Source organism: Panthera leo, chromosome D4, assembly GCF_018350215.1.
Source record: "Panthera leo isolate Ple1 chromosome D4, P.leo_Ple1_pat1.1, whole genome shotgun sequence".
Taxonomy (NCBI): domain Eukaryota; kingdom Metazoa; phylum Chordata; class Mammalia; order Carnivora; family Felidae; genus Panthera; species Panthera leo.
In genome coordinates, this window is record NC_056691.1 from 16,635,564 (window position 1) to 16,662,818 (window position 27,255).

The 27,255-nt window shown below is 40.6% G+C and overlaps 1 protein-coding gene and 1 pseudogene across 1 annotated transcript in view; one reads left to right on the plus strand and one right to left on the minus strand.

Moving 5' to 3' along the window:
* The window catches only part of RORB (RAR related orphan receptor B), a 193,087-nt gene that overhangs the window by 115,723 nt on the left and 50,109 nt on the right, over positions 1 to 27,255 (plus strand). The window contains exons 2-3 of the mRNA XM_042912015.1: positions 19,721 to 19,806; positions 25,066 to 25,207. Of these exons, the coding sequence (XP_042767949.1) occupies positions 19,721 to 19,806; positions 25,066 to 25,207 (228 nt within the window). The remainder of the gene's footprint in view (positions 1 to 19,720; positions 19,807 to 25,065; positions 25,208 to 27,255) is intronic.
* Positions 7,129 to 7,860, minus strand: LOC122204489 (annotated as a pseudogene).

Sequence of the window (27,255 nt, forward strand, 5' to 3'; positions counted from 1 at the left end):
GAAGAAGGGAAACTGAGGCACAAAGGAGTTGTAGCTTGCTCTAATCATACAGCTGTTACATAGTAAAGCCTGGATTTGTATCCAGACACGGAAACTCTGGAACCAGAGTTGTCACTATTTCATCCCCCCAGGGGATGCTTGGCAATACTTGGATGTCGCTTTGGTTGTCACAACCGAGGAATGATACTGGCATCTAGAGGACAGACAGATAGAGGCCAGAGATAAATACAATTCACAGAAAAGCTGCCCAGAAAAAAAGAATTGTCCAGCCTAAAAATGTCAGTAACGGCAAGGTGGGGAACCCTGGTCTAGAACCTACATTTTAGCATTTCCCTGTACTTCTCTACCATAGAATTAGGGTGAAATCATGGAAATAATGAATATGACATCTGACTTTCTTCATGATTTCATTCTTACCTGCATTTAATCTCACACCTCTTTTAATATTGATTTTAATATATAACAACAGTATATTACATTGTATATCAGAATCATCTTGTCATCCTCTGTGAAATTAAAATAAAAATGCCTGGCCTCACTTTCAGAAATTCTTACTGAATTAATCTGCAGTGAGTCTCTTGGGAATCAGATATATTTTCTTAAGGTCTCCAAGTGATTTTAACGTGCAGCTAAGTTTTAAGACATTTGTAAAAGCAGAGAGCGGAGGTTTTTAAAGTACAAACTACTTTCTATTCTCCACTGAGGTAATATCAGAGTAACGGCTCAGAGGAACTGAGTGCTTATTTTGTGCTTAGGACTGTGCTGAGTACTTCACAGGAATTAGCTCACTTTAAATTCTTCAACACTTCCATCAGGTAGGTGTTCTAATGGCCATTTTACAAATGATAGAACTGAGGTGTCAGGAGATTAAAGAACTTGTCCAAACCACACGACCAGAATGTGACAGAGCTGTGAATTAACTCCAGCTCTTCCTGATTGAAAAACCCATGCTGTAAACCAGTGGCTCTGTGCTTCAGAACCACCTGGAGGGTTGTGAAAGTACCTGGACACCCCTGTCGCGCCCCCCAAGAGTTTCTGATTCCGTAGGTCTGGACTGGGTCCAAGAATTCGCATTTCTAACAAATTCCCAGGTGCTGCTACTGACCCTGCTGGTCTGGGGACCTGTACTTTGAGAACCCCAACGCCAAAGAGGAAGTGTTTCCTATGAAATCAAGCTATTGCATTCTCTTTTTGTAATGTTTATTTGTTTACTTCTGGGAGAGAGAGAGAGAAAGTGCGTGCATGCGCGTGGGGGAGGGGCAGAGAGAGAGGGAGACAAAGAATCCCAATCCAACAGCACAGAACCGGACACGGGGCTCAATACTACAAACCATGAGATTATGACCTGAGCCAAAACCAAGAGTCAGAGGCTCAACCGACTGAGCCACCCAGGCGCCCCAAGCCATTTCTCTGTTATGACATTTCTTTTGTTTAAGAAGCTTCTTCTCTCATGTTCCTCCCTGAATTTGGGGAATTGTTGTTTGTTTGTCTGTCTGTTTGTTTGTTTTTTAAGAGCTTTTCTGTCCCTCTAGCTTAATGATTTGTGATACCAGAGACAGTCTAAGTACCACGCTGGTGTGAGAAGTATATAAGAGCCTCTGCCTACAGCAGAGTGGGGTCGAGGGAGAGTCATCCAGGAGGAGAGGTCAACTAATGATAATACTTCTAACCAGAGAAAAAGCAATCCACCAACAGGACAGAGGAAAGACCTAAGCCAGTGAGACAACAGTTCAAAGAGGCAATTACATGATTCACAAAGGGGAGGAAGGAGAGTCATAGATGAAGGGAAAAGAAGAAATCAAGAGAGGTTATTTTTTCCAACCTTGTTCCTACACTAAGAACCAATTACAAATTAAGATTAAATAAAGAACACAAAGAGGCAAAAAATTTTTTTCTTAACCTTCTCTTATTTCCACTAAGGAGCAGCGAGCCAGTAAGCCCCAAAGATCCAATAGCCAGAAAAGTGAAACTTGAGGTAAAGGAAATGGTGGGAGCAGAGAGGCAGTGAGACTTGTGTATGATCCCCCAGTGATGCAGTCAATCAGTAGGCATATACTCACCCACTGATGGGCTCCATACATTTATTGAATCCCTACGCTAGACACTGGGAAACACAGAGAGTGCTTATCCCTAAGGAGCTTATAGTCAAGGTTAAACGTAAGCATCTGAGAAGGATTAATGAAGAATACCAGGACCAATGAGTGGTAGATACATAGGGTCCCGGGGTAATCATGGTGGTTGGAGTGGTCAGTGATCTTGTAGGTAGGTGTTGTGATCTTATTTTAGAGATATGCAAACGGAAGCACAGAAAACGTTAAATAACCTACCCAAGAATTTAAAACCAGATGTCCTAATTCAAAGTCCAAGGTTTTCCCAAAACTTATCTAATCATTGCCAATACATGAGCGCTTACTACAATAGCTCCCCAGGCTCCTCAGAAGATTCTGACTCAGTGGCTGGTGGGCGTCAGGAATCTGTACATGTGACATGCGTCTGTGGTGATTCTGAGAATCATTCCAGGGGTCTTTAGACCTGGCTGCCCATTAGAATCACTTTGGAATTGTTCAGAAACTCCAGATGGCCACACGAAACAAATCAATGGAAGAAGGTACGAGAGAAATCCCTGGACATCAATATTTTTAAATTCTCCAGATTATTCCAATGGGCATCCAAAGCTGAGAACCACTGGGCTCAGCTGCACCATGCTGACAATAATACCGAGTGGGTTTGCACAGCCTCCTCTGACCACCTCACCATTCCTTGCCTTACTTCCCTTTGAAAAGCAGTTTCGGGGCACCTGGGTGGCTCAGTTGGCTAAGCGTCTGACTCTTGATTTTGGCTCAGGTTATGATCTTACGGTTTGTGAGACAGCGCCCCACATCGGGGTCTACACGGACAGTGTAGAACCTGCTTGGGATTCTCTCTCTCCCCCTCTCTCCCTCTGCCCCTCCCTGGCTCTCTCTCATGCTCTCTCTCTCAAATAAATAAACTTTAAAAAAAAAAGGAAAGCAGTTTCTACTGCAGGCCAGGAAAAAACAGAGATGTTTAAGAGAAGAGAGGAATAGTAGGGAAGATCAAGAAACCATTTGTGACAAATGATTAGTGAAAAGAAAATAAGAACTGTCCCAGATGGTAGGAAAGAAAAAGGTGAAGAGAAAGGTTTGAGATTCATCACTCAATCAATCTGGTAACTCTAAGCAAAGGTTAAATAACGCTCCTGCTCAGTAGCATTTTGCTCTCACATAAAGATCATGCTCTTTTCTATGGAAGTTAACGCAATTTTTACATAGTAATATATTTATCCTTCCTGGTGACAAGGGTTGAGGGTCAAGAAATTTCTGTCTAGGTAACTTTGTCATTCTTATTTTACAAGTGGGAGCACTGGGGCATGCTGGGAGAATGAAGTCACTTTAGACCTCAGGGTTGAGGTTGGTGACCCACCTAGTGTTAAGTCCTCAGACCGGGTTCCCAGGCTCTGTTGCCACAGACATGCGGTAAGGCATGCGTGTTTTCTTTCTAATATGCTCTTCTAAAATCTCGTGCTGTATTCATTGCTCCATAGACAACTATGATCCAGCATTTAGAAGAACAGGACCACGGTAATACCTTCATACCATCCTTCATCCCTGGACCTCAACAGAGGGTCTAGAATCATTGGAGCAAAGTAATTCTGAAGGAAAATTGCATTATACTTTTATAGTCACAGAGACGACCCTTGTTTACATGGCACATGCCTATTGGATCTGTTTCCAAAGGGATGAGAACAAAGAAGAATTTAAGTGCAGAATAAATATATATAAATAATATATTTCCATACAATTCCGGGGGGCAGCTGGATAATGTTTTTAAACCGCTGACTGTGATTTAGCAAATGCTGCATTCTTTTGTGAATAAGTGCTATCAAAAGAAAAAGCCAATATCCTCCCTCCTGCCTTCCTTGCCTGGGCAGCCCTTCACCCTTACTTAATGAAATGGAACAGTTGATGCCTTTAACTCCCTCTTTCATTTAATCTCATTAATGCAGTCTGTTGGGATTCTAGTTGTGGAGTAACACTGGGGCAGCCGTCAGACCTCCAGGGAAAAGTGCAATATTTCTCAGTTAGACTTTTAATTGCTAACGTCAAAATGTGTGAGAACGAGCTCAAAACTAAAGCTGACGCCACTGGTGAGTTTTCCGTTTTCTTCTCTCTTCTGACGCTTAGCTGTATGAACTATCCTTCAGGTAAAACAGTAAGCGTTTGTAAGCTCTCAGCAAAATAAATTGAGGTCTAGGTGTGGGAACAATAAAATATTTTCTGACTTGCAAATGTATATAATAAATAAGCCACTCAGGCTTTATTTTACACTGGAGAACATGTTTATAAGTATCATCATACCCTGTAGTGAATTACCAAATGCATGAGTTTTGAGAATGAATTCAGATAGTCACCAGCCACCTTACACGAGCTTGAGGTTAACTCTATGAACATCCTTGTCACAATTTTGTAGCTCTGATTTTAGTCATTGGCATTATCATTATTATGATCATTTCACTTTTCTGACTTGTTAAATATTCAGTTCATAAATATATTATACCACACAGTTCCTCCTATGTAAAAGATCTAGTTTCAAAAAAGAAAGAAACAAAGAAAGAAAGAAAGAAACAAAGAAAGAAAGAAAGAACGAAAGAAAGAAAAGAAAAAAGAAAAGAGAAAAGAAAAGAAAAGAAAAGAAAAGAAAAGAAAAGAAAAGAAAAGAAAAAATCTATTTGGTTGAATGATTATTAACAATCAGATGAATCCTATTTGAGTTTTTCCGCTAAATTTTTTACAAATTAGTACCTAGTTCCCTAAACGCACATTATCTCATAACATAGAAAGGTTTTGAGCCTTTGTTCTAAAAATATTTCAGGGCAATATGACGTATGATTTTTTGCCATTTTTTGGCTAGTACTAAATAGCAATGAACAACAGTTGAAAATATTAAAATGTAAATTAACATAATTGTTAGGTTCAAATAATACAAAACTAACGATTATTCAAAAAAAGTTACTAATCAAACTAAAACTCCCCCAAATGTTTATAAACTCGGAATTACATCTTTGCACAATGCTTCGAGCCTCCCGTTGCTTGTAATTTTAGACAAGAATGGATATTATTTCCATGCAATTATTCGCTGATTTCACAAAGTATGTATTTGACGACTGTATCAGTGAAATAAGCCATTAACAGCAGATTGCAGTTGTGACATCAATGGAGTCTTTAAACAACTATTTATCCTCACTACTGACAGATTTACTCAGGTTATTGTTGCTATTGTTGTTTAGAAATTAATAACACTGGACGTATTAAAGTCTATGCACTTAATCCTCTTTGGGTCTGAATTACAGTTAGCAGAGGCTGACAGGTAAACATAAATGTTCCTTTCTCTCCTGATTTGGCGGGGTGGAAGGAAAAACAGGAATTTTCCCTCTGTTATAAAATTACAGAAAACAGGTTTTGATTTTAAGAGCATGTGCACACACACACAACTCATTTTTTTTAAACGAATTATATGAGTCAATGTGTGTTTACGTATTGCAAAGAGAAACAAATATTTTACTTTCCTTTTAAATTTTAGTGCAATCAAAAGGAATATCCTAAATTGAAACCGCAGCTCTTGTAAAGTCACTGTCGTAGAATACTTAGTACTGTGCTTACCAGTTTCTGATTTTCACTAGTCTTTTTCCTCCGTTATTTCCCCCCAAAATAAGTATCTCCGAAGTAACTCAAACCTCTAAAGAAATGACAAAAAAAAAAAAAAAAACACTTTACTTTTTCCTACCGATTCAGTCCACGGGTAGCCTCAAAGGGCCTTTGGTAGAAACTAATGTATAGGAAACACAGCCACAAACATCTCCATCCAAATGTTACCATACACTGTCAAACAATGATTATGCATTTTCGGCTTGTAGCAAAAAAAAGAAACTTGGTAAAGTGTGTTTTGAAAATGACGATATTTGTTCTTAGTACTTGGTTACCGTTGGTCCTACAATTCTTTCCCCAGCTTACATAAACACTGAGTAAAGCTGGGACGGATTACGTGCAGCATGCTGGATCTGATGAGCTCAAAAATAAGATAGCTTGGGTCCTATAATGTTTAGGATTATGCTGGTAATCTCTTTAGGGAAAGTGTGCAATATCAGCAGAACAGACACTTTGGTCTTCGAGGGAGCTGTGCACTCATAATTCTCCATTTGTTGAGTGGCTAAGCCTTTGCCTACATTGATACGGGACCTTTGTGATATTTCGCACAGGGTGAAATTACAAGACAGAGCATTGAGGGTGACATCCTGAGTTATCATTTGACCCCTGAAATAATTTCTGGTGCTGCGTGAAGGTGAGAACACCTTCCTTTAAAATCTACGTGCCTCATTTTTCGAAAAAGGCCATTTATGTAAGGATGAACTAAACCTATACATGCCTTTGCTAGAACATGAAATGATATAATAATGTAATTCTCAAGGCAGAAACCTGCCATATGTTTTGCTCCTGTAGCATTATCTGCTTTAAAAATAAAATCAGGGGTGCCTGGGTAGCTCAGTCGGTTAAGCATCTGACTCTTGGTTTGGGCTCAGGTCATGATCTCACAGTTCGTGGGTTCGAGCCCTGCATTGGGCTCTGCACTGACAGTGTGGAACCTGCTCAGGATTCTCTCTCTCTCCCTTTCTCTCCCTCTCTCTTTCTCTCCCACTCTCTGCCCCTCCCCCACTTGCGTGTGCACTTTCTCTCTCTCTTTCTCAAAATAAATAAATAAACTTTAAAAATAAAATGGGAGCTCTTGCAGATGATCCAAAACATGAGTGCCTAAAATCTGAGGTGTTTTTTTTTAATGTATACAAATACTTTTATTTTGTTTTTAGATGTATATATAGCAGTATACATTTGAGTAAGAGGCTGCTCAAGTCTAGTAGGAGAAAGGTTACAAAAGATACATAAAAAATAGTCATATCAAAAGCATGAGGATCCTTACATCCTTCTTAAAGAACAAGCACATTCTATACAAATGGAAGGGTCGTGACAAAGAATTTTAAAGTTCAAGAGCCTGTCATGGTAATGAGGTGCCAATAATGGACAAGAGGAGTCTTGCAGGCTTCTCTCTGACCAGTGCTCACTGAAGCCTCATTCGTTTTTCCGGGGGGCCTTTCGTGCTCGCTGTCTGTTGGACGTTCTTCGCGGTCTCCTTTTCCTCAGATTTAATAGTCTCTGGTATAGGTTCTGCCTCTTTCTTTGTCTGACCCACTGGGACAGGCTTTTCTCCAGACTTTTGCTACCCAAATTTGGGTGGAAATTTCTGCCTGAGGTCCAGGAGCAAAGCATCCACACGTTGTCTCTGAAAAATAAAGCTTGGTTCTTCTTTCCTTTTGGCTTTAGGTTTGACTTTATCTTGCTCTTCATGATCTTTGAAGTGCCACCAATAACCTGGGAAGGATAGTATCGACAGTATGACATAGCTTCATCAAAAGCTGATTGAATGCCATGCACTGTAGAAAGCACCCTAGAGTTTATAACTGACCCCAGGTCTGGTGCCTGGTAGATCACTCCAGCAATGATACAGTAATCAGCCAGTGGGATAACTTGGGTAGAAGACTGCCGCTGTTGCTTCCAAATGATAAAAAAGAATGGGCTCTTGAGCGTGCAGAAGGATGTATTCCACTCCAACCATTTGATTTAATGTAAGCCTCTGCATTTTGACCACTTCATTGTTACATGTCCTGTCGTAGAAAGGATTACTTCTTTCTGAAATGTAATCCGGGACATATCCACCGTTCAAAATGGGGATCCAGGAACAGTCAACCCAAGAGATTCCCAGCAGCTTATCTTGGATATCCACGGCTGCCATAATTCCAAAAGCGCTCGCCTAAAATCTGAGTTCTTATAGTACAGTCACCGATGCCATTATACATCCAAAGTGTCCTCCCATAAGTGAAAACTCCCTAATGTCCTGTTGGAGTGTCTCTTCATACAAATTTTTCCCTAAACCACCCCTCTGATGGCAAAGAAAGTCTTTGAAGTAACTGTTCCTTTTCCATTTCATTCTGTCTCTCTCTCCTCTGTCTCTCTGACACGTAAAACAGATGTAAATATCTCATCTACGTTCTAAAGCTTGCTTATATAATCATTTTCTGCATCAGTGGCTGAAAGAATATGAAAAAAACAGATATGCTTATAAATATGAAAGGGTGGCAAATAATACCACTGTTTAGTTTTTGGTCATCCAAGCAAATTATAGGACATTATGAGCCAGTTAAATAACACTATTACATTAGGGGGGGAAAGGTTAGTATGGTGCTAACATTCTGATAATATGTAGACATTGTCTTCATATGGGACAGTAATCCACCCAAATATCTTATGAGAGGATGGCATGCCATTTTTATTTTACAAGGTTTCCCTTTTCCAGAGCAAAGGCATTGATACTGGATTCTGATCACTGCATTTTACAATATAACTTAGTTCTTTTCCCCGTGGTCCTGCCTTGTCTCTTTTTTTTAAACATATTTCAAGAGATTTAGTCTTTCTTTTCCACCAAGCAGAGAGAGACAGATTTTTCTTGGTTTTGAACTCTCTGAACAGGTGCTGAGAACTTCAGGAATGGTCTCTACTGCTTCTACCAATGAAGAAGATGAGAAGTAGTATTGTGTGCTTTCCATCCCGAACTTGAGTCACTTGGGATTTTCTTGGTGTGTGTGTGTGTGTGTGTGTGTGTGTGTGTGTGTGTGTGTGTGTTTAGTGTTCCTGTTCCAACCTTTGAATTTTCAGATATATAATTTAATGTCTTTATTTTCATATTTATCACCTATGTCCCAGCTAACTGGCCTTTCCAAGTATTCTTGAAAAGAAAGTAGTTATACATGGGGCACCTGGGTGGCTCAGTCGGTTGGGTGTCCAACTTCACCTCAGGTCATGATCTCGCGGTTCGTGGGTTCGAGGCCCACGTCAGGCTCTGTGCTGACAGCTCAGAGCCTGGACCCTGTTTCACATTCTGTGTCTCCCTCTCTCTGCCCCTCCCCTGCTCATGCTCTGTCTCTCTGTTTCAAAAATAAATAAAACATTAAGAAAGTAGTATATAAACCACCTCTTAGAGCACAGTGAACAGTAGTACTCCATTGAGCCATATAAAATTGCCAGTGCTGAGTGTTTCCTTGCATAAAAAAGTGACAATTTCCTGTAGTTCAGCCTGTTGTCTGTGACTACGAATGGAAAGCATAGTCGTATGATAATTCTGAAAGCATTCTGCCACTGTTTACTGTCATTTAACCCCAGTAACGAGGCCCCCCCAAATAAGTTTACATCCCTCATCTGGAATTTTATTCTCATCATTGAATTTTCCTCTTTCAATCTTTAGTCACCAATTTTAGGGGTGCCATTTTCCTCCATAATTACCACTTGAAGTCCTGCTCGCCGTCTAAGAGGTGGCTCAAAAACCACCTCATCCACAAACCTTCCAGGCTTCCCCCCCAGTTAAAATCAACATCTTGAAGATGGAAGTTTGAATGTGCATGTGTTTGTGGCCTGAAACAAATAAATATTTGCTGGAACAATTGTTTTAAAGTATCCCTTACTTGTGTTGGTTGGGCTGTCTCACATGATCCTCACTACCTCGAAAAAAGAAGTGCTTTTGTGGAATTATTTTAAATAACTAACAGAATGTTGAATGTATTTCTAGATTTACAGAATAATTGAGTACAGTTCCATATATCTACTCACCCCCCCACACACACACATACAATTGTCCTCTATTATTAATACCTTGCATGAGTGTGATATATTTGTTACAAATGAGGAGCCAATCCTGATACATTATTAACTATAGTCCGTATTTTAAGGTTCACTCTTTGTGTTGTGTCTTTCTATGGGTCTCAGCAAATAGATAGACATGTGTCCATCTTCATATCATACAGAACAATTTCACACCCCCAACAATTCTCTCTGCCTCACCTACTTATGGTCCTCTCCATCCCCCAAATGACTTTTGTTTTACTGTCTCTATTTTGTCTTCTCCAAAATGTCATAGACTTGGAATTATATAGTGCATAACCTGTCCAGACTGCCTTCTTCACTTACCAGTATGCCTATGTGGTTCTGCCATGATTTTTCATGGTTTGATAGGTCACCTTTTTTTTTTTTTTAAATCACTGAATAATACTCCTTGTCTGCATGCCCCCAGTTGGTTTATCCACTCACATGTGAAAGGACATCTTGTTTGGGGGGTGCCTGGGTGGCTCAGGCGTTTAAGTGTCCGACTCTTGATTTCGGCTTGGGCCATGATCTGATGGTTCGTGGGATCGAGCCCCACGTCGGGCTCTATGCTGACAGCGCTGGTGCCTGCTGGGGATTCTGTCTCTCTCCCTGTCTCTCTGCCCCTCCCCTACTTGCACTCTCTCTCTCTCTCTCTCTCCCTCTCTAAATAAATAAATAAACATTTAAAAAATGTTTAAAAAAGATATCTTGTTTGTGGGGCAAGTATGAATAAAGTTGCCACCAACATTAATGCGCAGGTTTTTGTGTGGACAGTTTTCAATTCAGTTGCTGGGTCTTAGGGTAAGACGATGTAGTTTTATAAGAAACTGCCAAACTGCCTTCCAAAGTGGCTGTCCCATTTTGCCTTCCCACCAGCAACAAATAAGCTCTCCTTTTGCTCTGCATCCTTGCCAGCATTTGGTGGTGTCAGTTTTTTAGATTTCGTCATTCTGATAAGCATGTGGTTGCATCACATTGTTGTTTTATTTTCTAATTCCCTAAAGACATAGGATGTTGAGCATCTCATCATACGCTTATTTGCCATCCATATACCTTCTTTGCTGAGGTGTATGGTTCTGGTCTTTGGCCCATTTTTTTGAATTTGGAGAACTCTTTGAATATTTTGAATAAAAGCCCTCCATCAGATACATGTGCTACAATATTTTCTGTCTGTCTGTGATTTGTCTGTTCATACTCTTCATGCAATTTGATTTTTAACATAGAAAAGCTGTCTTTTTTTCATCTTCCAGAAACTGGGGTTTTTGCTCTTTTTGAGTTTTTATCAAGGGAATGAAGCCTGCCCGAACCACTCTGAGTCACCTGTGCGTTCCTGTGTGTAGAGTTCGCCGTTCTTGTTCTCCTTCAGTGAAGGTGGTGTTTCACAAACATGAGCTTCCTGTTGAAGATTTCAGCTGTAAGGGAGACTAGAGAAAGGGGCTCAGAAACACACGAAGGAACTACAGAGAGACAGGGTTTTCCATGAAGCAAAATAATGGCGGTTTTCTTCTTTCTGTGACTGAAAACATTAACTAGCAAGAATACATGTCTTCTTTTTTCAATACGAAGTTCTCCTCACATGGAGTTGTGGTTTGGGGACAGACAACCCTGAGACTTAAATTGTAGATTATCTTCCCTTTCTTTCTCCCAGAACTTCTCAGACTTCGCTGTGCATACGAATCACAGAGATAATGTTATAATGCAGATTCTGATTATACTGGCCTAAGGTATAAGCAAATGGCTGAATTTCTAGCAAGTGCCCAGGTGATGCTGTGCTGCTGGTCAGGGACCACGCTTTGAGTACTATGGCTCAGGACAGCGTGATGATAGATGGGAGGAATATGATGAGTGGCCATCCTGACCCCTGAGCTCCGTGTTACCTAATCTGCGTCCACGAGATGGGGCAGCTTTCCAAATGTATCATTTCCAGAATTACCACGGAGAGCTGAAATTAGTTCATTTCTGTTTCAAATATTGTTTCACCTCCTTACCACCACCAAAAGAAGTAAAAAAAAAAATTTGTGCAATTACAATTTTTAAGTAGAGAAACTACCTTTGAAAGTCTTCTCAGGGGAGATTTTTTTCTGCCAGAGTGTCTAGAGAGTCAGCTAATGGGTCAGACCCCAAGAGCAAGTCCACAGAAGAGGGAGGACGTACTACCACACAGTGTTACAGCATGAAGATGATGTAGACGCCATTCACAATCGTGAAATCTGTAAAGGAAACTGGGTACACTGGGTGTTAATGACAGTAATGCAAGATGTTTCTGGCTTTTCTTTCTTCTGCCTTGTCAGTTAATGACCAGAGCTTTTTGTAACTAACCCTTCAAGTGTCCTCCTGCCTTTTGAACAAAAGAGAAATACCTAACAGACAATAGCAGGAACTGCTTTTCCGGAATCCTGTATAGTTTCTAATTTTCCTTAATGCCGGAGAAATTAAAAATGCCATTAGTTCTCAGAATAGCTACAACCATAATTACCTGGACATCACAGAACAGTTCTTCTCAAACTTCAATGCTGTCTGTCCTAGGAAGCTTGTTAAAAAAGCAAATTGTGATTCAAATCGGTCTTAGGTAAATCTTGATTCTTTGCATTTCTAACATGCCCCCAGATCATGCCAATCCATACCGTGAGTGGTCACAGAAGACATTACTGCTTTCATCCTGAATGATGTCAGGTTCTACACACACATTATCTTGTTATAATTAAAACTTTGATAGGACAAGATGTATTTAATGGGAATTAATTCATAATTTACAAGTTTAAAACCACTACGACTTTCAAGGGGGATATTTCCCTTACTATCAGTAATTGCTATTAATGATAATACTAATTGCTGCTACTGTCCTATGTTGGTCTCAGTCTCTGTTATTTCAGTCTTCTGAAGAGTTAGCATAGGAGAACAATTCTTTGGGGCTGAAGGCTCCTATGTAAGATAAGTCAACTCCCTTCATAATATTCCTATAAATCATGCCTTTGAAAAAAATCATTTTTTGCCATTCTCATCTGAGAGTAATTTTTTTTCTTACCCTCGTTTCCAATGACATGTAGTACAGGGATATAATAATAGAAAAATAAATGTTATCTATAGGTCGCTCAGAAGCTGTCTATCAACTGACGGGAAGTGAAGACTCACACAGACCACCACCCAGAATATTACAGAGGAGAGAGAGGAGAGGTTAAGATGAAAGGGAGATCCCAAATGCTGATAGAGGAATTGGAGGATTCTAGTAAGAATTCGAGTGCACTGAATCGCAACCACTCTATGTGGCATTTAAGCAGGAAGCTGGGACTGAGATGCCACGCGCCCGGAAGAGATGTACGTGAACACATACCTGATCCAATGTCAGGAATCTCTTAGATTCACCACCTAGCATGACATCGAAGCTCAAAGACGCTTACTTCTTTTCCTAAGGGTCTCCTTTTCCCACACTTCCATTCCGCCTCAGTCTTGGGGCTCTTTTCTGATCAGTCAAAACTTAGAGTGGAGCCAGATCTTAGACACACTTGCTTCATCCTCTAGGTTTGCTCTTAGGTGACAGCAGAAGATCGTATGCCTCATAAAGGCAGAGAGTTATCCATCTGCTTGTGAAAGGAGGGAGAAACTGCAATCAGGGGTTTTAACGTGGACTTCCCACAAAGGGTAGACAGTACAACTTGGGCTGCTGATACCAGGTGCAGAGGCAATTTTCACCAAAAGAGTCATCCTTATTGGAAGTTTTGTATGTGCAAATTGTGTTTCTTTCAGACACTGAGAGTTTTTCCTGCACTGCCCACTTTTAGCAGAACTGTAAAATTCTGGGAAACAGGAACTGAGGAGCAAACCCAGTATCCAGGAATGGAAGTTATTGTGCACGGAATAGATGCTTCTTATTTCCCTTAAGGAAAAAAAAAAAAAAAAGCAGAAAACAAGATGCTACAAGTATAGCCCAAACCAAAGGTCGGGACACAGAGAGAGAATTATTGGTCATTTCCTCGTATTTTCTTTTTAATGTTTATTTATTTTTGAGAGAGAGAGAGAGAGACAGAGCGTGAGTGGGAGAGGGGCAGCGAGAGACAGAGACATGGAATCCGAAGCAGGCTTCAGGCTCTGAGCTGTCAGCACAGAGCCCAGTGTGGGGCTCAAACTCACAAACCGCGAGATCATGCCTTGTGCTGAAGTCGGACACTTAACTGACTGAGCCACCCAGTAGCCCCATCCTTTGTGTTTTCATATTACCACCTTGTCCCTGGGTCTTATTTCCTTGGCAGGTGATTTTCCTGCTGCAGAGAATTCCTAGTTCATGACTTGATTCGTTGAATCCTCAATGGGAGACTTACCATATCAGAATCACTTGGGGACCTATTCCAAAATATATACCCACCCTGATCTCAAGATTCTGATTACTACTCCTCAGCCCAAATATGGGAGATCAGTATTGTTTTTTATATATAAAAAGGAGTATGTCAAATCTCTTGTCTGTACAGAAAGAAAGAAAATCAGGATTACTGCTTTAAGGAGCTATACAACTTCTCTTTTGGTCTCTATAGAAAAAAAAAAAATTGAAATATTATCTGGACCTGGAACCTTTCCTCAATGGACTTAAAATGCCCAGACTATAGAAAGGGTCAGATTGAGTTCTAGGAGATGAAATGGGGAAATGAGAGCCACAAGAACACATGCAATAAAAATGTTTACTTCGACCAGAAAGTGCCTGAACAGTCCACTGTGACTACCATTCCTGATGGATTCTTTTAAGAATTAAGGTATCTTGGGAACACCTGCGTCCCTTAGTTGGTCCTGTGACCAGCTCTTGATTTTGTCTCAGGTCATGATCTCACAGTTCGTGGGTTCGAGCCCTGCATTGGGCTCTGGGTGGACAGCACCAGATCCTGCTTGGAATTCTCTCTCTCCCTGTCTCTCTCTGCCCCTCCCCTGTTCATTCTCTCTCTCTCTCCCTCTCTCTCTCAAAATATATAAGCTTAAAAAAAAAGAATTAAGGTATTTTGGTGCATCAAAGTGATGCATTTTCTGGTGAATGCATTAGCCTGGATTAGTTCATCTCACTTAACACCTGCATTCACCAGCAGGGGGTTCTGAGGGAGCAGAACAAAAAGATATGCACGTTTTGATAATCAGGAAGAACTGAACACACAGTGGCTTTGTGCAATGTTGTAAGGGTGCTAAGCCAGGAAGGGCCTTCAGGAGGTGCTGGGGGGAGAGGAGAGACCCGCCATCTTCAAAGAAGACACAAACTGTGACTAGTTTATAGTTCTTGAATAGGACCTTCCTGATAAATCATAGGGTATTAAATTAATTGTACTTCATCAAGTGTTCTAATACAAGGTACAACATCAAATTAGTTTCAATATTTCATGATATTCTTTAAGAATATCATTTCCCCCAAAAACTTACATATGCTTTTATATACAAAGAGATTTCATTGGTAAATGCAATGTTAAGTATAGTCTCCACAGAGGATTACCAATAAAAATGATACAAAGGAGCGGAAGATATAAGCAATGTAGAAAGTGAGAAAGGAGCACACCTCGAGCCATCTCTCAGGGCATGGGGGCTCCCCTACGTTTGTCGCTCAGAGAACGCTACCGTTGAATTGATCCATGAGTCATGCAAAAGGAGGAAAGTTGTGGGGCGCCTGGGTGGCGCAGTCGGTTAAGCGTCCGACTTCAGCCAGGTCACGATCTCGCGGTCCGTGAGTTCGAGCCCCGCGTCAGGCTCTGGGCTGATGGCTTGGAGCCTGGAGCCTGTTTCCGATTCTGTGTCTCCCTCTCTCTCTCTGCCCCTCCCCCGTTCATGCTCTGTCTCTCTCTGTCCCCAAAATAAATAAAAAACGTTGAAAAAAAAAAAAAAAAAAAGGAGGAAAGTTGAACTTCCCCCGCAGTTTCCTTAGAGCACCTTCATTGTCACAGCTGGTGGGGTCCAAGCCACCAAATCCTCCCTAGATGTTCAGCCTGAAGCCATGACAAAGAGCATGCCACCGTGTCTGCATTCACTGCAACATCACCGCCCGGGAGACAGTGGCTGGAGTAATGGCTAGACATTTGGAAGGGGCAAACATCGGAGCAATTACGTCATGCATTGTCCTCATCTTTGTCTGGAATACTCCGCCTTGAAGTATTATAAAATACATAGTATGAACTATGATGTTGTAGCTCAGAAGCAGTGTATTTTAAATGAGCGCAAAGGAAAAGGATTAGTGCTTTCCATTATTTACATTTATCTTCACCTAGAGCGCCCGGGTGGCTCAGTCATTAAGCATCTGTCTTTGGCTCAGGCCACGATCTCACGGTTTGTGAGTTCGAGCCCCATATCAGGTGAGCTCAAACCCTGCTTCAGGTAAGGATGATCCCTACCTCGGGTAAAACACGAGCCCTGTTTGGGGTGAGCCCCATTTCTCTCTCTCTCTCTCTCTCTGCCCCTCGTGGGATTCTCTCTCTCTGCCCTTTGCTCACTTGCGCTCTCTCTCTCTCTTTTTCTCTCTCAAAAAAAAAAAAAAAAAGTATCTTCACCTGTAACAAACCTCATATAACCCATTCTGTCCTAATAGGTAAAATGGCCATGGGTTTTCTGAACTGATAATGCCTCCCCACACATATCAACACATGTATGTCCTTTTAAGTGATTTCTTTCTCTTTAAAAATACTGTTAAAATGTTTATGGTTCTTCAGGATTACATGTTGAGCTAAGATAATAAATATGTATAAATATGCAGATACTCTACCGAATCATTCCTGATCCCATTTGTATTTTCCAAGTTGTATAAGATAACCTTTGTGGCTTTCAAAAACATCTTCTCACACCCTAGGGGGCAAATTACCTCTATTTTCATTTCCTTTAGAGTTAGATCATTTTATAATTAAGAACTTATTGAAGCAGATTCTCCCCACGTGTAAGTTACTCCCTGGGGAGTAATTTATGCAAAGAGCACCTCTGACTTAATATCATATAAGCTTAACAACTGTACAATGGATACCTGGTATTTTTAGTCAATTTTGTAATCATTGTAAAGAATCCACTGTGTGAAAGGTTATCGCTAAAAAAAAAAAAAAAAAAAAAAGTACAAATTATGTATAGTGTCATTCATTTGTATTTTTTAAATAAGATTTTTAGTAAAGGAATAATAATGTGGCTTGTCATAATTCTCGTCCAATAGCATTAGAAATACCAGTTAACAATGATTCTGACGCTGCTAAAAACTGTCATTTTGTAGCTCTTCACTACTTGCAAGGCAGTTCTACATAAAATATCTCATTAAACCTCACAAATCTATGAAGTTTGTCAGCTAACTTTATAAACCAGGAAACAAAATAAGACTTTTATCTTACCTATGGACCCAATCATTATCAGGTTCAGGACAGGAATCCAGGAAAACAGAATAGAAATTACATCAGATCTCACATGTTTTCCCCATATCACAAAATCTTGAAAACAAATACTAGTTCATATAATCTGAAAGCTGAAAAAACAGAAGCAATAGAAATACTTAGTCTAATAAGTATTTTAGTTGACCTTGTCTCATCTCTTGATATTTTTATCATTGTCTCTTTAGCTGGCACTATTAGAATAATACAGAAATCTAAAATTGTATTCATGTTGTGTCTCTGTGGTAAGCAGGGAAAGGGTCACAGAACAAAATATCAGGAAAATTGGCTAATTTCTGGTTGCCATCTCCCAAATCAACTCAAAGGCATCATTAACCACTTGGATTCTGAGTTTTCTCATATGAAAAATAGGCCATAATGCTGAATTTTTTGCTTATAAAGATGATTTGAACATACCGTGAAATATTGAATTTCAAAAAAAATTTAAGATGCTCTCCTCAAGCTAAGTATTATCTTTTTTAAAATGTAAAATAATAAGACAATGAGGGTTATGTCTTGCATTTATCTGTTTTGTATATTCAAGGGTGAGAAACTGTAGAAAAGCATCCACATGGCAGATTGATGTACAAAGCATTTTGAGGCATATTTTGCATAATTATTTTAAATTGGGAACGGGAATAGCAGATCTTCCTGGTGTGTATAATTTTAACAACACTTAGAATACTACCAGAGACATAGGAATTACTACATTCTAAATAAAGTGTATCTCGTGGATTCATCCATAACCTCGATGCTGATGCCTTAAAATCATCTTTCCAGAGGGTTCTGTACACAGGTGCTTGCACATGCACACATGCAAACTGGAAATCCTGTCCCCCACCCCCACCATGTTCCATAAAGTGGTTGCCTTACCAACAATTCCATTTGTGTCAAACCAACTGTTGAACCTCATCCTAAGGATGAAGCTAGAAGTCATCTTTGGAGTCTTCATCAGTTTCTACCTCTGTGTCCTTTCTTTCATTTATCTTCATAGAACTGTCCTTCTATTTGCTTCTCCCTCTCCCCTTATCCTGCCACTGACGTCTTCCACACTTCCATCTCCCGACACCCGGTTCGGAATAGCCTTTTAGTCTCCTGCCTGTTTCCAGTTAGCAAAGGTACCCAAACCACCACTTTGATCCTGTCGTCACCCCGTTCCTTCCCTTGAACCCTTGTGGCCAGTGGTATCAGGTAGAAATTCCTCTGCCTAACTCCCAGGAGCTCCATAATCTCTTATCCCTCCCTCTACCCAACCATATGGCCCACGTCTCCAGTGGAGCCGAGGTGTTTGTCTCAACGATCACGAGCCACAGTCATTCCAGAAGTCCTTCATTCCATTCTGCTTGCTGAAGCAGCCTTTTCCTTTCACTTCAGCCCAACAGTCTTCGGAATCAACCCTAATGTCTTCGTCTCCACGAAATTATTTTCTTCGTATTGAAGTCATAGGAGCCACATGTTCTATCATTTTCTCCTGGTTTTTCCATGCATTAATTTTGTTTTATGAATGAAATAATCTGTGTCACTAATATATCTTGTGTCAACAACTTCTATTATTTTAGCGGACGTATGGAGTGTGCTCAATAAATATTGTCACCACTGACATACTCGAAGTAAACATCCAGCCACGTTATTTATAAAATCACGCCCTTCCATTTCAGCTTTGCTTTGTTTACTTATTTAAAATACTGTTGAAATAAGGCAGCATGATAACACTCAGTGACTTGATGTTTGAAGTGCAAAATAAGAAAACCGAAGCCACTGGTTCAAGGGATTTTTTTAGTCTAATTAATAACCAGGTCAGGTTTATTTTTTGAATGTGTTTTTTTTTTTAATTTTTAAGTTTACTTGTCTATTTTGAGAGAGAGAGAGAGCAAGAGCATGTGCAAGTAGAGTAGGGGCAGAGAGAGAGAGAGAGAAGGAGAGAGACAGGATTCCAAGCAGGCTCCAGGCTCTGAGCTGTCAGTGCAGAGTCCGATGCGGGGCTCAAACTCACGAACCGTGAGATCATGACTTGAGCTTAAATCAAAAGTCGGACACTTAACTGACTGAGCCACCCAGGCGCCCCAATAACCAGGTCAGGTTTAAAAAGGAGAAAGCAGGGGCGCCTGGGTGGCTCAGTCGGCTGAGCGTGCGACTCTTGGTTTCGGCTCAGGTCATGATCTCATGGTTTGTGAGTTCGAGCCCCACATCAGGCTCTGCACGGACAGCGCAGAGCCTGCTTGGGATTCTCTTTCTCCCTCTCTCTATCTCTTCTACTCCCCCTCAGCCTCTCACTCTCTCTCTTTCTCTTTCTCTCTCTCTCAACAATAAATAAAACAAACATTTTAAAAAAATAAATAAATAAAAAGGAGAAAGCAGTGAAGTAAGAGTTTAGAAGACTTCCGGTCCCTGGTTATATTTTGTAGTTTTCGAAAAACAAAGCAAACCTTGGTAGATGGATAGATACCTTTTCACTTAGAAGAAGATTCAGGAAGCCGGGCCAATAGTGGTGGGTGAGCCCACGCCAGGGTCTTCCAACACTCAGGTCGTGCCAGGGGGAGGTGGGGAGGGAGCCAGGCAAGCAAAAGGAAGAAGCTCAAAATGTCTGTTTTCCCCTTGCAGCACAAATTGAAGTGATACCATGCAAAATTTGTGGCGATAAGTCCTCCGGGATCCACTACGGAGTCATCACGTGCGAAGGCTGCAAGGTAGGGGGACTTTGACAGGACACTGCCAACAGCGTCTGTGTTTGCCCCAGGCATCCGTGTATGTCACCGTGCGCTTGGCGACATCTTTTTAAAGAGGGCCTGCTAAAGGATTCTTGTGCTTGCTGCTGACACTCGGGAATTTCTGCTTGGTGTGTGGGTGGGTGGGCTTCCCGTTCTTGGCCTTTCAGCTTTTTGTGATCGTCTAACTGGTCAACCGCGACTGGAAAATGGATTGTTATTTAAGAGCTTGAATTATTCACATTTACAGAGATATAAATCCTGCCTCCTGCTCTCTTTTAACTGTACTGCCTTCAGTAAACTCAAGGGCATTTATTACTGTATGAAACAACCAAAGGTTAAAGATGGCAAGCCAACGGCCTATGCTTCCTTATCTGCTTACAAATGAAGTTCAAGGTAACAGTTGCAATATGCATATGTTCATCCTTTATTCTCACATTCCAGAAAAGAAGAAGTAGAGTCGTGGAATGTTAGAAGGATACCAGATAATCTCTGAAGTAATTAAAAATGATCTGCCCCAACCTCCTCATTTTCAATGAGATAATGAAGTTTAAACAAGATTATGTCATTTGGCCAACATCACTGATCTAGTTAGTGAAAAAGTATGGCCAAAAACACAGGATTTTTCATTCTTGGTCCAGCGTTCCCCTCCAAGGACATTGAACCAATCCTTCCAAAAACAAACTAATTCCTATGAGCAAGATGCTCTTAAAATACAAAGTTGAAAATAGCAGTTAACAGAGACTTAATCCGAAATAAGGGAAACTTGAAACTTCACAGTAAGTGTTTAAAATTCTTCCTTAGAAGGAAAAACAAGAGAGACTAAGTGTCAAGGGGGAAATAAGAAACAATTCCACACCTAATTTCAAAGGGCAACGTGTCACTGGAACAAAATGCAGTGTAATCTGGGAGTGAAAAGTGATATGTTGGTGAAGTTATTGATGAAAACAATCATATTTTTGACCAAAGATGCAAGCAGGGCGGGCGCCTGAGTGGCTCAGTCGGTTAAGCGTCTGACTTCAGCTCAGGTCATGATTACAGTTTGTGAGTTCGAGCCTCGCGTCGGACTCTGTGCTGACAGCTCAGAGCCTGGAGCCTGCTTCCGATTCTGTGTCTCCCTCTCTCTCTGCCCCTGCCCCACTTGTGTTCTCTCTGTAGCTCTAATAAATAATTAAAACTTTTAAAATTTTTTTAAAAAGATGCAGGCAGAAAGAATTTAATATCAGTAGACTGTGGGCACTGGCTGACTCAGTCCATAGAGCGTGCGTTGTGAGTTCAAGTCCCACAATGGATGTAGAGATTACTTAAAGCATTTTTTTAATTAAAAAAAACAAATAAGTAGCCTGAAAGAGATGTAAGACGATCACGGATTCTAAGGACTAATCTTAATCCTCACAGAGTCAAACATACATGAGACAAAACATACCATAACTCTCCAGTAGTCATGCTATGAGAACACTTGACAAGGTCTTCATAATGGTCTCAAAAAGTATGAATTCTGAAATTGAAACTGAAGCAAAGAAAAGGAAAAGAATGAAACTAAAGTGGGAAGAGGACACAGAGAAGGGAGAATAACGTGAATGTAACTCGCCCATCGACATCCTGACCTCAAAGGTGATTAGTGATAATCCATATTTGAACATCCTGAGATATTCCTTGTATTCCTCTGTTTGCTCTGCGGACCTATGATTAAGAACTGCATGTTATCCACCTTGATGCAAAGTTTTCAACTCATCAGAAGACACAATAAAGCAAAATTACTAATCAGCAATTTTTTACCCTCCTTAGAGTAAGCTATTACTACCTCGGGGAGGTAGGCAAATAGTTTTCTTCATAAATGCTAATAATTTCGGAATCCAAACCCTCCAGAGAAAGCATTTCCACTACTGTATTGGTTTAGTAGGTATTTTTAAGGCCTCTGGTCTAGTTTATTAAGTACCCACCAAGTATATATATTTTTAGATCAGTGTCACAGTGGAGATCTGTGTCACTGTGAAAGCTCTATTTGGAAAAGGCCCGATTTCAAAATATGAAGGTATGTTCCTGTTAAAAAGCAAAACATTTTACACAGAAGGTTTAACTAACCTTACAAATATATTCCATAGACCAACAGCTAAAACAAGTGTGTAGGGTATGGCCATCTTTTCTATTTAAAGCAGGAAACACAAAGAAATTATGCTGCTATTCTGAAGCATACTCTGAAGTTTTAGTCAAAATGACATTTTACGCGGCACTACTTTTTTTTTTTTTATTTCATGGAAAAACCCACATTTGTAAATATGCTGTGTTTTTCTCCAACTGGAAAACTCAAGAAATTCCGTTTAGAATAAGATGTCAGTGTCAGCGCATTCGGTATCAACCTCTGAATTTTCATAATACCGTTCTGAGTCAACATGAACAACCCATTTTAAATAACATCAGTTCAGCTTGCGCACTTAATTCAAATTCCTATTCATTCAATAACATTTGAAACAGAATCTCTTTTTCGTGCCAAAAACCTCATTTGCAATAATGAGCAACAGATAAGCAAGAAATGCCTCGTAATTAATGTCAAATTGGCCTTAAATTAGGCCTGTAGCTGTGACTTTAGAAGTCTTCTCCGTCAGCTCTTTTGCTAAGTGGCACTGGAGTATCCGAAGTTAAAAAACCACCAATTCTTTCTTAAAATGTAAATTCCCAAGTCATCTTTTACCAAGACTGATGGGCCAAAGTTTCTCTTTCTGACACCTTTGCTGGCACAGATCTTCCTTGACTTACATGAGGTTATGTCCCTATAAACTCACTGTGAGCTGAGCATATCTTAAGTCAAAAATGCATTTGATACACTCAACCCAGTGAACATCATAGCTTCGCCTAGCCCACCTTAAATGTGCTCAGAACACTTGCTTTAGCCTACAATTGGGCAAAATCGCCTAACACAAAGCCCCTCGTATACTAAAGCATGGAATGTCTTATGTAATTTATTGAATACTGTACTGAACATGAAAACCAGAATGGCTGTGAGCGTTATAGGTCGTTGACCCCCACAATCGCTGGGCTGACTGGAAGCTGTGGCCGCAACCCTGCCCAGCGTCACAAAAGAGCATCGTGCTGTCTCTCACTAGCCTGGGAAAAGATCCAGATTCAAAATTCGAAGTATGATTTCTACTGAATGTGTATTGCTTTCAGACCATCTGTAATGTCGAAAAATCGTAAATTGAACCATTGAAGTCAGGGACCGTTTGTATATGGAGTACGTCCTTTCAATCCCTGGCAGCTTGGATGGGATCTCTGTTTGAAAGGGCTCTGTGAATTCATTCACACTGGAAAGTTGGATATCTCATCCTGCCACCACTGGTCCGTGGGGACCAAACTAGTCCTTGTTTTGAATGGCTTGGGGCTTACAACACAAAACCAGTTGGCATTTTTTTCTCTCTTGTCCCATTTCCGAGTTACCCATTTCCAAAGTTCTTCATAAGAGTGGCAGGCTCACAGGGCACCTGGGTGGCTCAGTCGGTTAAGCGTCGACTTTTGGTTTTGGCTCAGGTCATAATCTCACAGTTTCTTGAGTTCAAGCCCTGAATCGGGCTCCGTGCTGGCAGTGCAGAGCCTGCTTGGGATTCTCTGTCTTCCTCTCTCTGCCCCTCACCCACTCACACCATCTCTGTCTTTCTCAAAATAAACAAACTTAAAAAAAAGAAAAGAGTGACAAGCTCTCTTTATAGTGACAGGCCATGTCATAGGAGAGCCCAAAACTAAAGGAAAATCGATGATCTTGATCCTCTTTAAACTTTTTGGGGTGTTTTGCATTAATGTTGATTCTTAATATATTGTGTTAAAATATTACTTATCCTGATTGACAGGTTTTTTGGCAATCCTTAAATTTTGTGGCCAAGATGGGTGCCTGACTAGCCACACCCTAGTCCCAGCCCTGCTCTGTCCTCCTGCTGATAATCGAGGAAACCCAGATTTTCCTCTTTAGGGTTTTCTTTTCTTTTTTTAAAAGTTTTCTTTAATTTTTTTAATGTTTATTTATTTTTCAGAAAGAGAGAGAGAGACAGAGCATGAGAGGGGGAGGGCAGAGAGGGAGGGAGACACAGAATCTGAAGCAGGCTCCAGGCTCCGAACTGTCAACACAGAGCGTGACGTGGGGCTCGAACCCACAAACCGTGAGATCATGCCTTGAGCTAAAGTTGGATGCTTAACTGACTGAGCCACCCAGGAGCCCCCTGCCCCACCTTTAGGGTTTTCTGTAAGATAGCTAAGGCGCATAGTATCCAAAGAATTTTTTAATTAAAAAAATTTTTTTTTATTTATTTTGAGAGAGAGAGAGAAAGCAGGAGTGGGGGAGGAGCAGAGAGTGAGGAGAGAGAGAGAGAATCCCAAGCAGGCCCTTCACTGTCAGTGCAGAGCCTGATGTGGGGCTCGAACTCACAAATCACGAGATCGTGACCTGAGCTGAAGTCAGACACTCAACCAACTGAGCCACCTAGCCACCCCAAAGAAAGTTTTTTAATAATTAACTCAGTTATGGATTTATTTAGAATGGTAACGTATGGTTCATGGCAGTTAACTGTGTACCAGAAAGAAACCTAACTTGCACGGAAACCTCCTACATCTCTATAGTCTATTTATTGCTTATTCTTATTGAACAGTTTATATACTATATTTGCTTTATTTAAAAATATGGTTAATTATAAGGCACATCACTGGTTTAAAAAAAACAACCTTGCACATGCCTTCTGGGCATATTTAAAGTTTTTCAAATGGGTAAAATGCTTCTTAGAAACCGGGAAGATACTGGCACATGCTGAACCCACCCTCCTCAGTACGGCTCTTGTGACCAATGTCCCCCACAGCACTTGACATAAGCCTGTGTTATTTTCCCCCTCAAGTTTTGTCATATTTGGCTTAGCAGTGACACTGTCCTCTGCCATTCCTTTGATGCCCGGAACTCTGTCCTGTTTTTCTTTGCAAAGAACACAGCGCACAAATGTCTTTAGTAAACACTGATTAAATGAATGAATGAAAGATGCCTTCCTATCTCTGTAGATGGTACATATTTTCTCCCAGGCAAATCATCTGTAAGGTATCCAAGGAGAAGTATCAAAAAAAAAGTTGTTTTTTTTTTTATTAAACTCCATTACATTCACGGTAGAAAATATAGCAAACGTGTATGTTAATTGTCTCAAACGTGTATGTTAATTATCTCCGTTTTCCTTCTTATAAATAATATCTCCCTCCCATTCTCTTTTCTTCTAGGGATTCTTCAGGAGGAGCCAGCAAAACAATGCCTCTTACTCCTGCCCAAGGCAGAGAAACTGTTTAATCGACAGAACCAACAGAAACCGTTGCCAACACTGCCGACTGCAGAAGTGTCTTGCCCTCGGGATGTCGAGAGATGGTAAGACATGCCTTCCAGGTTCTTAAAGGTTTTCACGTGGGGCGCTTGGGTGGCTCCGTTGGTTAAGCATCTGACCTCAGCTCAGGTTTTGGTCTTGTGGTTCATGAATTCAAGCTGTGCTGACAGCTCAGAGCCTGGAGCCTGCTTCAGATTCTGTGTCTCCCTCTCTCTTTGCCCCTCCCTTTCTGACATATTCTTCCCCCACCGCACCCCCCCTCTCTCAAAAATAAATAAACATTGGTAAAAAAATTAAAGGCTTTCACATGGATGCTTTGCTGGAGTCTATTTAAGCCATTGGAAGGATTTTAGACAAAGGGAATTGGGGATAAAAAGAAAAGAAAACGATGTGCTGGCAGAACTTCTAAAAACTTCGCATTGCCCCATAAAATAGGAATACAGGAAAGACTTTGCTGGAGCTCGTGGAGCAAGCTGTACTAATAAGGTTAGGTGAAAGCCACATTGGCCTACGTTCAAAAGTTTGCATGTGCATGAGTGCTTCCTAGGATGTGAGATTTTTCAGAGCTAAAACCAGGGAACATGTGAGGCAAACCAGGACCATTTTGTCACTGGGTGAGTCTGACTAGTACATGAGTTGCTTGGTGTGTGGAGATATTAAGCAGCAGAACCTACTTCCATAGGAAGCCCAGAAGCCCTTCTATTATTGGCCATGGACTTTCTAAAGCATCATGAAAATTTCAAAAGCTATAGCATAAGTCCAAGCCTTAAAAGGGCTGTGTAACTGGTGTCCTTCTCAGAATATGACCCAAATGGGTGAGCTGGGCCCCCCACTGATTTTCTTAGATTAATTGAAGAGACAAACACACACAAAGAATTTTATCTAGTGTTGCTTCCATTTTTAAGCACTCATCTAAACTCATTATCTCCCACCTTACCCCCACCCTCCCACCCCCAACACTGGCTACAGCACTCCTGTATCAGATTGTGAGCCACCCTGAGTCCTGAGGGCACTTCTGTCTTGTTCTCACTGTATCCTCAGGATCTGGTTAAAGGCAGGCACCTAAATGTTTGTTGAATGAACCATGGAATTCTCTTTTCCCTAGAGCCTGAGACAGTTCCCCTGGTACTTATTCTCTTTATGTGAATCATTGTAGATTCTCTACTCCTGGTCACATTCTTGTAATGAAGTTCAAGGTAGTGTGGAAAGAAGGAAGGAAGGAAGGAAGGAAGGAAGGAAGGAAGGAAGGAAGATAGGAAGAAAGGAGGGAGGGACAGAGAGATGGACGGAGACAGGGAGACTTCCAGATCTTAAAGAAATAGGGATAATTGGCATACACCATCTCTTGGTATATAGGGAGTTTTATGAGTTATTAAATTAAATGTGAGCCTTTTACTCATTTGGATAGAATCCGTTCTGCGTAAGTCTTGATATCTAAACCTAAAAACTGCTTACTTCTTAGCTTGCATTCTCCAAATACTTATATCATAAAAGTTTACCTTTTTTCTACTTCCCAGCCCACCTAAACTTGTATTGCATCAAAGTATACCTATGAGGCAAATTGGATCCAGAAAATAAAAAGAATTTGACCTTGAGCCCTTCAGTGTAGAGGTAGCTTCTAAAACTACAGAGACATGTTTCCAAGCTTTTCTATTAACTACCTGACTTTGTGTTTATTTGCTTTTCTAGACTTGCTAGCCATGTAAATATACTCCTAGGGTGTGTACTTTCACATAACTAAAGTGAAGAAAGTGGAAGGTAGGGATTTAGTGGTTTTAAGCACTTATTTAGTGCAATTCTACGGGAACTTTAGTTGATGATTTTGTACTTTGTTTCTGCTATATGGAGGCAGCATATTAATTGACAGTGTATGAAAAACTCCACTAATTGTGCAAAGAGATTGAGCCATTGGTTATTTTTCTTTGTTACTTCTTCCTACAATAAAAGGAAGTGTCTCTTTTGGAAGGGCAGATCTTTGGTCTGTGCTGGTGAACAGAATCATAGACAAGAGATGGGCTTATGGTCCAATGTCTACAAAATCTAGGAGATTGTTTGAATACCATGGCAAAAAAAAAAAAAAAAAAAAAAGTGT